Source organism: Musa acuminata, chromosome BXJ1-4, assembly GCF_036884655.1.
Source record: "Musa acuminata AAA Group cultivar baxijiao chromosome BXJ1-4, Cavendish_Baxijiao_AAA, whole genome shotgun sequence".
Taxonomy (NCBI): Eukaryota; Viridiplantae; Streptophyta; class Magnoliopsida; order Zingiberales; family Musaceae; genus Musa; species Musa acuminata.
The window spans coordinates 722,333-734,400 of record NC_088330.1 but is presented as its reverse complement, the minus strand read 5'-3'; the positions used below and the strand labels follow the sequence as shown (position 1 = coordinate 734,400).

The 12,068-nt window shown below is 34.2% G+C and overlaps 1 protein-coding gene across 3 annotated transcripts in view; it reads right to left on the bottom strand.

Annotated features, from left to right (window-relative positions):
• The window catches only part of LOC135640173 (protein PIR-like), a 47,541-nt gene extending 35,848 nt beyond the window's left edge, over positions 1-11,693 (bottom strand). For 2 of the 3 annotated variants that reach the window (XM_065154374.1, XM_065154381.1), the window contains exons 1-7: positions 11,467-11,693; positions 9,727-9,799; positions 8,239-8,303; positions 6,107-6,184; positions 4,634-4,753; positions 3,293-3,363; positions 342-434 (exon numbers count right to left, since the gene is read on the bottom strand). In XM_065154374.1, the coding sequence (XP_065010446.1) occupies positions 342-434; positions 3,293-3,363; positions 4,634-4,753; positions 6,107-6,184; positions 8,239-8,303; positions 9,727-9,799; positions 11,467-11,520 (554 nt within the window). In that variant the 5' untranslated portion in view covers positions 11,521-11,693. Of the gene's footprint in view, positions 1-341; positions 435-3,292; positions 3,364-4,633; positions 4,754-6,106; positions 6,185-8,238; positions 8,304-9,726; positions 9,800-11,466 lie in introns of those variants that run through there. The other variant, XM_065154389.1, reaches the window with a different exon arrangement.
• Positions 11,694-12,068: the final 375 nt, after the last annotated feature.

Sequence of the window (12,068 nt, the reverse complement as noted above, 5' to 3'; positions counted from 1 at the left end):
TATAGTTTCATAATTTAGTCTTTTAGTTTCTAACATCATTATTAAAAATTTGACATACAAACATAATAAGCATATATCAATTCTATTATGTGGTATTTACAATTGGAATAAACTTAATTTTTTGAGTTATTTTGCAAGGTGGAATGTGAATACTCATAAAAAAAAAATTAACAAACACAAGATGTCGTTAAAAGTTCTTTTTTTAAATTATATTAACCATTTTCCCATGTTCTCCATTATATTAGATAACAAGTTCAATTACTAATAATACTTAACCATTTAGCTAGTGCAATGAACTATTGCAAACAAAATTGATTGAAAAGTACCAAGTTATTGCATACCTCTTGTACCATGAGAAATCATTGGGAATGCTAGCTTTTGCATTTTTTAGATGATCAAGCTGCACTAAAACATCAAGTAATTTCAACATAGACCTGCCATACAAAAAACTTAGTATCGATTTCCCACCACCAGGAAAAGCATCATTACAAAAGATAGCTACCATGGAAATAAGCTAAAACTAAACTAACTGAAAATCATAAGTCATATCTCATCATACTAACAAAAAAAATGTGAGTTACTTCATTAATTTTATCAACTTATACTTTGAACATGAAATAGCAATTCAGAGATGAAGTGACAAAATCAACGTGAACAAGAAATAGTAAAGCACAATTAGGATTCTATTAATGAAATAATCCTTTTTTCTAATTATAGCATAGAAAAAGGAATTCTAGAAGCCCAAAGCATATATACACACATATATATAAATAATCAAATTCAAGCAATGCTTTATGCAGCCAACAATAGTGGATAACTTATCGTGTTTTCAACCATGGTATACAGTTGATAACAAGGTTTTAAATTTCAAATTGTACCACCAATACTAGGCGGTATCAGCTAGCAGACAGAACGAGGAGCACGACGGGGAGGAAGATGAGGCTGTGACATTCGTTGGACGGAGAAGGCATAACGGAGAAGAGAGTTGGACATGGCAGGGCACGAAGAAGCGCTCTGTCGGGCGGAACACAGTAGGGGGTGGGTCCTCACTTCATTGGGCAAAACCCTATAGGGGGCAGGTCCTCGCTCCGTCGAGTGAAACACGATAGGGGGTGAAGGGATCGTGGACGCTGTGGTCGGGGAGGTTGTGGTCGACAATGAAGGAAGGGATCCTGGCACAAGTAGGACTGCCGCTTCCTCTTCTCGTTCTCGCCATCATCTTGGTCTTCTTCCTCACAATCGTTGAGGGTGGCAACGGCGGTGGAGCGGGAGATGAGCTCGCCCTGGGCTAGATCCCCGTCGGATCTGACTGCCGCGAGAGCATTACGGAGTACCTCACAAGGGATGAGTTCGAGCTGGGGATGGAGATGACGCGTCGCATCCTCGCCCGCTCCGCCATCACCCCCTTTCCGTCTCTCGAGATGGAAAGGGGATATTTTTATAAACAATTTTTATAGTAATTATTACATATACATATGTTTATGAGTAAACATACGTATATAAACATATTTTTATATACATATGTATATAAAATTATAAATATATGTATATAAAAATACATATACCGAGCGGTACATCAATACGATATAAAATTAAAAACCTTGGTTGATAAGATATGTTGATGCTTACTGAGTGACAAAGAACAACCTAAAGGATAATAGGCTTAAAAGTGTCGTACAAAGCGTTGGTAAATAAAAAAAAGTAGGACAATAGAGGCAGAGAATTAACACAATGAGAGGATACTTAGTAAAAGTTTAGATGCATACCAATTTCTAAGAGGGAGAAAGGCATTGATCCGTGTATATTGATTAGCTTGACTTGGTTGTGAAGTTAATTCATGAATGTCCAATGCTAGAGAGAACCAACATAGTTGAGGACTCGATAGTTTTGGGTTTAGAAACTTTGCAATGGTGGAATTTAGGTGGTGGGATATTTGGTGAAGAAAGGAAGAGGAGGATAGAAAATAAACAATTACTTGGACTCACTCCCAAGACCTCCAAACTCATTTTGGGTAAAGGTCATTGTCTTACACCACTCAGATATATTGTAAGGCTAAAGAAACATATTCTCATGACTAATTACAATGCCCTTCCATCTTTTTATAGACCCTAAGTACAAGAAGTGAAAATAGTGAAATAGAAAAAAAATTAATTACATAAAGATACATTAATCCTTTATTTTCAAGAGCGAGAATTTAAAATTTGTCTTTGTAAATGATCTTCCTTTTTGATAATATATCTTTTTTTATTGTCTTTCATTGTTGTATACTCTACTATAATGTCAAAACTTTCTTATTGAGATGAAATATCAAACCAACCAGATTATTATTTCCTCCTCTTTTCTTCTTCCCCTTATAGCAATCTAATTAATAAAGGTAGACATATATCATTTTGGCATGTGGCAACTTATGATTTTTACAAAAATCCCCTCTAAAATACTAAAACTATTTCAAAGAAGAAAATGACGAGATAAAACTTTAAAAAAGTCAATTGAACCTGAATTCAAGTTCATCAACAATTGAGTTGACTTTTCTTCCATCAGCACATAGTGTAGACCCAAAAAGTGTCCCGATTCCCACCACTAAAGCAACTCTAGTTATCTAAATCCAGCAAAGTTCCAAAATGAACACAAATATTTATCAAAAGACTGATAGACCCTTATTTATAGACTAGTATGCCTTGCATATTTTGCCTACATCCTTACTCTGCCGCTATGCATTCATCCATAATGATGCACACCAATTCCTTATGCACCCTAAGTCCAAAACGACTATGCAAAACAAATTCATCAAATTATGTGCCTTAGAATGTGATGAGGCCCATACATCACAGGACAACTTTTAACATATATTTTGTACTAGTTCAATGACATGCAGGATTCAATAAATGGAACATTGACCTTTTTCTGTATAAGAATAGAAATTTTAACCCAACCGTAAGAAACAATGAACAACTTGAACATTTAATCATCCAAAAATTCATAAAACAATTCCAATTGTAGCACGAAACTAATGGCGATCAACAAAACTCATAATGTCAAATTGCAATAGAACTAACAGTTCACATCAATAAATTCATAAAGTTTCACTTTAAGAATAATGTCAGTGCAAAATGCTGAACATTCAGAAAAAAACCAGCATAACCCTAATCCGACACAAGATTTCAAAAGGTCAAGAGTTCAAGAACATGAGGGCAGAATATCCTGTATATAACCTTAATTCATTATTACCTAAGTGATCAAAATCGACCTTAACATCAGAAACAAATGGAAAAAGGCAAGTTAGATATCAAACCAGAAATGAGTTATTGTGGGTCCATTCATCAGTCTTTCAGGCCTAGAAAACCTCTGCATATCGGCTGCCAACTAGATGACAAACATAGGAATTTAGCATTGTAATGTGCTTCAAATGCATTACACAAAAATATTAAGAGACACATAAAGTCCAAAAGAGTTCAGATGGACAGTACCGTATTGCTTCAAATTAATCGGTTTATAATTTAAAATGTGATTTTTTTGTTGCAATACCGTACCGTACCGAATAAGTCTCGAAATTAATCGGTTTGGAAAAGGATGAAAACAAAGAAAATGCCTCCAGTTGCTCAAATTTAACCTATTTTCTTCCTATCAACATATGAGACAATACCACATGCAACACACTTTGCTGCATATGAGACAGTACCACATTGACATGTAGTGCTCATTATGCAGATGTGTAACCTTGGACACAGAATTAAAATTTGATCAGCATGAATACAACTACATTGCAAGGCACATATGGCAACATGGCTAATCAATTAATGAGTTACTTATATATCTATCCAGCTATTGGCGACTTGATACAAATCCAGACAATATCTTTTGTCACTTAGACATAGTGCAACTCGACCAAGACCACAATACCTAACAAGCCAGGTTCAGAAAACCGGTCGGACTAGTATGTACCATCCAGCACTTATCAGTCTGACCAATTAGAACTCCAATTACCCAGTTTGGTTTGAAACTGGGTTTTCTTTTTCAAGTTTTGTATCTGGACAGCTATGAATCATTTTTTTTTTTTTAACTGGTCAGCTATTGACAGCTGTCAACAGTTATTGGTTTTTAATAGCAGCCTGTTAACTGTCAAGTGTCAATAACCCTCTCCTCTCCTCCTCTCCTCCCCTCTTTCCCTCTTTTTCCTCCACCTCTTCCTCCTCTTCTGCTTCTCCTCTTCCTCCAATCCTCCTCCTCCTCCTCCTCTGCCTCTTATACTCCTCATCCTCCTCTCATTCTCCTCTCCTTCTCCTTCTACTCTTCTTCGCCATGTCCTTCTTCTCCTCCTCCTCCTCACCTCTTCTCCCTCTTTCTCTTTGCTCCATGCTGACTGTTACATTTCTTTTGCTGGTCGTTATCTCCAGGCAAGTTACATGTGCATTAATAACAAATGGCAGGCACTTCATTGTGGAAAAGAAAACATTAGAAACAAACAAAATAACAAATGGCAGGCACTTGGTTACAGAAAAAAATGGTTAGAAAAGAACTTCATAACAAATAGCAAGCACATCCATCATAATAACAAAAGGGAGGCACTTCATTACGAAAAATAAAAATTTAGAAAAAAAATATTTATTGAACCTATAGAAAGTAGAGTACAAACTTTGGAAGCAGCAGATGCTTGCCATCTCTGAATTTCACGAAGCCGACTCATCTCCAAATCAAGAACCTGATAAGTCTCAAGATACAAGTCTGCTTGGTTGTGCTTCATGGAATCAGGCAGCTGCACAGAACAAACTCTCTAGGTTTAGCAGATAGTATTACAATAAGTTTATAATTTTTTATATCATGTAGATGTAAACAGTAAGTAAAACTATAAAAGGATATTCATTTCAACATTACAATTTATTCATTTTTATCTGTATGTAAACACTTTTTTAAACTAAATTCCAATACCTAGATAGAGCAACCACAATTCAGAAGTGAAATAAAATCTTTTGATAACGCAACCCCTACTTAGCAATCCGAGGTTCTAAATACCACTTTGTATGCCTTTTCTATACAGTTGAGAACATAAAGATTACTTGCAACAATGATTTATGACTTCAACATCACTCAAGACTTCAATGTAACTCAATTTAAATCTCTCACATCTCTCATAAGCAAGCAACCATAGTAACTTCTTCCTAACTAAAGTATAATTCTTGTAGGATCTATTTTATCTTTGATTTTTGTCACATCTCCAGCAATACATAAAAGTCTTGCAGAAGCTCTATTTTAGACCATGTGAAAACTGAAACTATGACATAAGGCAATGATCTACAGAATGATTTTCATATATATTGATTCTCATCAAATTTGTACTCCTACTTGAACGGTCGTAGTTGCCCTACTCCTATTTATCCTGACTTCTTTTCAACTTCTCATATTGCCACTTCGGATTTTTAAGGATCAGCCAACATGGCAAAACATAATAAGGTCAGCTTGAACACCAAACAAGATGCAAGCACAAACAGAACAGATAGCATCTTACCAAAAATTGACATAACAACAAAATACTAACCTAAAGCAATTATCTTGTCAAAAATAAAGAATTCAATTTTTTTCTGGTACATGTCAGCGGACAAAAGCCAATAACTAAGTGTCATCAATATCACATGGGCATAGATGTATATGAAGTAATATTTTTCAGATATGCATTAGAAGAACATTTGAAAGAAGAACAAAATCATAGAAGTGACATGAGACCATCTGACCTACAATTTTTCTATAAGCATACAAGTTTTCTTGAACATAATCATCAATATATAATAATCAGAAGTGTATCAACAAAATTTGAAAAAAAAAAAAAAACCTTAAAAGTCTAGTGCAAAGATAAGAGACATCTAAAAAACCATAGATAAATGAAAAGTTGAGAATTTTAAATTAAATAATACTTATGTGCAATTATGCAACTGCATCAAAGTTGCGAATGACATATTTTAGACTAAATAACTTATGTTATTATGTTATCTAACTATATACACCATGTCAACTTATCTATAAACTGAGTAGCATAATACTTCATATAACCTGATAATGGAATAACAGAATTAACAAAATAAATGAGAAGAAAACATCATAAAAGAGTTAGAACCTGGGGAAGAGCTTTGACGCAGCTGCGGTATGTATAAAGCAAAGATGCCATCTCCCTTCCTTCATGGATCAGTGCATTCTGCATAATTTTCCAAAGTTACATGTTTATACTATTTGGTGTGTACAATAAGCAAATCTAAAGTGCATCTGACAACTTGCCTCAAAAGATGTGCATCTGACAACATAAAGATAGGAACAAAATTCCAAAGTATTGTTATTATTCTACAACTCCTTTTGGAGCATAAAAAGTAGAAGAGAAACGAATATAGACAAAATATTTCGCTTTCAGCTTTATCATATACGTAGACCAACCAATTTAAGCTACGTAGACCAACCAATTTAAGCTAAACTTTCTTTGGTTTATCCAACCATCACGGTAGCCACATGCTCAGCAAGACAATGAATTGCTAATCAGCAATTGATTTAAACTTGTGAAAGCCTTGCACATAATCAGTTTACACGGCACTAAAATTGAAACAACAAAATAAGATTAGGAGTCAATGATTACAAATTGTTGCCACATGGAGAGAGATTATGTAGCAACAAGAGACATTAACTGAAGGGAATGAGAGGGTCAACCCTACCACAGGAGTATGTCCTATTAGATCCCAAACTCTTGTTTGGATATTTGTCGCTCCATTTAAACCAACACCACTTAAAAAATTTGCAAGCCTTCCTTTCTTTCCCATTTTTTCTTAGAACAAAATTGTAATTCTTGGGCGCAGATTTATCTATAAGCATTATTTAAGAAATAAAAGACCTGCATAGACCAAGATACTTAAAAACATACTGAATGAATACCAAAAACCATTGAAATTTCTAACGAAAATCCAAACACCCATATGAATCAAACAGACTCCCAAATATACCCAACCTAAACACAATATGCATCAGTCTAAATCTAAACACTAGTTGGCTGACATGAAAGTTTCTGCATCTGTGTACACTCCATATATGTTGGTGTGTAACTTCGGCTACATCGGGAGGAAATTATAGAGATAAAGACAACCAAAGCAAATTACAAGCACATACGGAAAGATGGCTTTCCTTTTCTTTGATGGATCAAAAATTTAGTAAAATTGAAAAAATAAAAGCTACAGATTGATTCCACTCAGAAAACATATCACCAAGACTTAAAAGGTTATATCATGACAAATGTAAAGTCACTGCATTACCTCGCATTAAGTGGAGGCTAAGCATTTTATCTTTCTTTCCATAAATCTACATGTTCGCTTTTATTATATTCAAAAATATAAAGTTTTTTTCTTTTGCAGACAGAAACAACTTCAAGTTCGCTCATGCAAATTGCAGATATGCATATAATGGGTAACATTATCACAATCGTAGCTTGAAAGAAGCCAAGTATGGGCAACTTTGTTCTTAAAAGTAGTTGTATATACTATATAAAGATGACAAGATATTCTACAGATGAAACACATGTAAGCAATATAAGTCCGCCTCAATAACAAAGTATTGTAAAAAGATACACAATACTAACAGAAAAAGCTACGAAAGATAAATAAAGATTTTATATATATATATATATGTGTGTGTGTGTGTGTGTGTGTATGTATATGTATATGTGTATGTGTATGTGTATGTGTATGTGTATGTGTATATGTGTGTGTGTATATATATATATATATATATATATATGTGTGTGTGTGTGTGTGTGTGTATATATGCATGTATATGTGTATATGTATATGAGTATATGTATATGTGTATGTGTATATGTATGTGTATATATATATATATATATATATATATATATATATATATATATATATGAATGTATATAAATATGTATGTATATACATATGTATGTATATACATATGTATATATGTATATATATGTACATATACATATATATATATATATGTACATATATATATATAAACACATATACATACATATATTAATATATATATGTATATATATACATATATATATGTACATATATATATACATATATATATATATATATGTATATATTTATATATGTATATACATGCATATGTATATATACATATATGTATATGTGTGTATATATATATATATGTCTGTATATATATATGTATATATATATATATATATACATAACTTTTGTAAGAAACAAAGTCATATTGTACCAATTGATTAATAGCCTTTGTATCTTCTCCAAGAGAGAGACGATAAGCAGCGACGTCACCAAATTCTACATGACACAAACATAAATATCAGAAATGAGAATAATAAAATATATCAGACTAATGAAAATCAGAAGCATAAACACCAACAGGGCCTCGTCCTAGTCGTTAGTTACCCTGTTCACCTTTAAGGGGATCTAGGATCAAGAAGTACCAGTGAAGATGGTGCCCAGGTATTTAACCTAGGCAATCTCATTAGTGAGCGTTCAATTCCACCATGTTTTCTCAAGCAAAATAATAGCAATCATAACTTAGACCAAAAGAGAACTATTTGGCAAACATATATATACATAAGATGTGAATCTAGCATCAGAATAAATGAAGGCACACAATGAAATCCATTGGGCACCAAACTCAATTATTTCAAATAAATATGGAATACATGGATGCCAGAGAATAACCACATGAAAAAACTTGAAAGAATTCTATAAAAGACAAAATTTCACTAACAGCAAGCTGAAGTTCAGAATAGTTAGGTATCTAGTCAAACTATTAAAGGGGTAAAGGTGCACGCCAGAAGGCCTTAGAGGAGAGGATATCATGGCGTAGAATTGCTTCAAGATTTCAAAATAATTAATTACCAAGAATGGCTAAGCCCGAATGAGACGTGTGCATGCAGGCCTAAACTCATCAAAAATAAATCTTAAACTTCAAGTATTATCAAGCCCAAGCTAAGTCCAATGGAGCATTATCGCTCATTAAATTCTGTAATTAAGCCCCAAAACCTTCCTGCCAAGTCTTAGACTCACTGCCAAACAATACATTAGAACCACATGTCTAAGCCCAGATTTTCAGGGACACCTTTGGCTGGGCTCATGCCATTCCTGTGACACACATTATTAATGTAGTTTGACAAGGCAATTGATGATCATGTTATCAAACAATGCATTAGGACCATAAGTCCGAACAAAGGTTTCTAGGACATCTTTGGTTGGGCCAATGCCATTCCAACCCTGTAAGATGTATTATTAATGTAGTTTGACCGAGTAATTTATGATCATTTTCAGCCAGAATCAAGGTCAAAAAAGCACATTATCCAACTCATCCATTGTCATGGAGCTTCCACATAAGTGCAACACTTGCTCTAGCTTTATGAGATGTATAACAACTTTAAAATTTGTAGCTGTTCTTATTGCTTTCAATTATCAATTCTCCAAAGTCCAAAGAGAATGACCTAACCTAATATAAAGCCAAGTTGAATGTTGCCGATGTTGTAAGCCATTCATTATAGCACAAAGAAATAAGTACTTCCAGTAACACCAACTCTCACAAGGTCTACAATTAGCTAGTCCAGCAAAATACCAAAAGAAGTGACCAACAATCCTTGGAAACTTTTACAGAATGATAATATATTAGACCACCTACACTGCAGCCTGTTGTTGTATAAAACATCATTTACATATAACTCAACAGAACCAGTTGCTAGATTACCTAGAGGGCTATTAGTTGCACATCTTTCGGTAGATAACAAAATAGCTAGTCCCTGCACATCTGGCTGCTCATCCTGCAAGGTAATAAATTAGTTGGTTCTATTTCAAAACAAATTACACTGTGAATTTATTTAATAGAGTCCCAAACTTGTAAATTGAAGAAATCCCATTATTTAGATAACTATACACTTGGACCTCTTAGTAACCATGATGCATAAGAGGAAAAGTTAGGAATATCCAAGTTGCTGAGGAAATTGATATAATAAGAAAAAAAAACTACAAAGATGTGCAAATTCTCTAAATGATGGCTACCCACAAATCTGGGTTGTAATCCTACTTTTAGATATCTTAGAGTAAGGATGATAAAGACATTACTGATGAAGTTTGAACAAAATGGTTAAAATGAACATATCTCATCATGAAGAAGAAATGTACGGTATTTATCTTCAACCATTCTGAGTATAACCTGATAGAGACATATTTTTGCCATAATATAATAATTTTGAAAAAAATTATTAATTGATGGTTGCTACCTTGGGCCTACTAATGCAAAACATAACTCCATATTCAAGTTGCCAGGTAAAACTCCAAAGGAATTTTATTTAAGATGCATAACCTCCCAGTGTTCTACAAAATATTTATTTTAACATTACAGAAGAGAGAAATAGAAGACGACCCAGGAAAAGGTAAAATTCATACAGTATGTTACATAAACAAGGAAAATAGTATGGAAACAAAACAATAGGAGCAAGCATAATTTTTTAATTCACAACCATATAAAAGAAAATTCTTAGTTAACTTTAAAGTATTTAGATCTTTATTTAAACTCTCTAGTAAAGTCTTCCTAAATCTCCTTCTACCTCTCCAGATACTTGTAACACTGACAATCTCACCTCTATTAGCCCTACTAACTACAGCATCTATAAGTTGTAGCATATGTTCATACTATCCTATCATCTGAAAAATAAAAAAATCATCTAAAACCCACTAGAGCCCTTTCTTTCACACTACCCTTTGTTGTTGTTCAGAAGATCAAGAATCAGTTGGATCCAGACTCATCTTTCTCCCAAGAAGTCCAGACCCACTACAAGGAACAAAACCAATGGCATCGACAAAACCCAAGAACCATCAAAAAAGAACAATCAACACCTTAACTTTTGATTAAAATCCTTTAGTTATTTGAGCAAGATTTTGACAGAACTAGTTCAACATTTCTAACCGATGCTACAATCAAAGACCACCAAACATCATAGACCTCAGAATACTCCAGCATCATTTAAGAACTATCGCAACCCTCAAACTATGCTACGCAACAGTCAACGCACTACCCGTTGTTGTTCCAAAGGAGATTAAGAACTAGTTGCATCCCGACGGACTCATCTTTCTCCCAAGAAGTCCAGATTCGTTACAAGAAAAGGAACAAAACAATGGGCATCAAGAACCAATGGATCTCGAGAGACTCATCTTTCTCCCACGAAGTCCAAATCCGCTACAAGGAAAGAAGAAAACGAACTGCATCAAAGAATCCAAGAACCATGAAAAAAAGGACATGGCATTTCGGTTCCCGAACAAGAAACGACATCAGATGTTGAGAAACCTCCAAGGAGTATGCCGAGAGACCAGCAATGGCTTCTTCGACAGGATCCGCCACAAGAAAAGAAGCAAAACAAACGGCATCGAAAAGTCCAAGAACCATCCAAAAAAGAAAATGGGGAAGAAACGGCATCAGATCTTGAGATACCTCCAAGGAAAAGGTCGAGAGAGCAGCAATGGCTTCTTCGACGGGAATCGCCATAGGTCTCTCTCACTCTCCTCGTTCCCTCTTCGAACCCCAGTCGCGGACGGATCGAAGGTTCGCGGAAGGAGGAGACGGAGGCGACGGTGGGAGGGGAATGGGACGGATCGAAGGTTTGCGGGAGGAGGTGACGGGGAGAGCTCCAAGGCCTAATGCCCAAACCTGTTGTGTCTACCTAACAGAGTACGGAACGTTACAGCAAAGAGCTGTAGTAGGATCGAGAGATTTCACCGCACTTGACCAAACTTTTTGAAAAAGATTTACAGTAGACTTCAAGAAAATGAAACATTACAAGAAAGAATTACCATAACTTTTGTTTAATAATAATTTAATATTAAATCAAACATTTTAAAAAAAATATTATAATAATTTATATATAATAATAGTTTGGTAATGTATCAAAAAAATTCCAACTCACAACCTATAATTTTAAAAAATACAAGAATTATTTGTATCCCTTGTGAGAACTGTTACTTTTATAATTAAAGTATTTTTAAAAAAATCGAACTCTTTGAGATCATAGCTCACTAGAACGGTAACCTTATTTT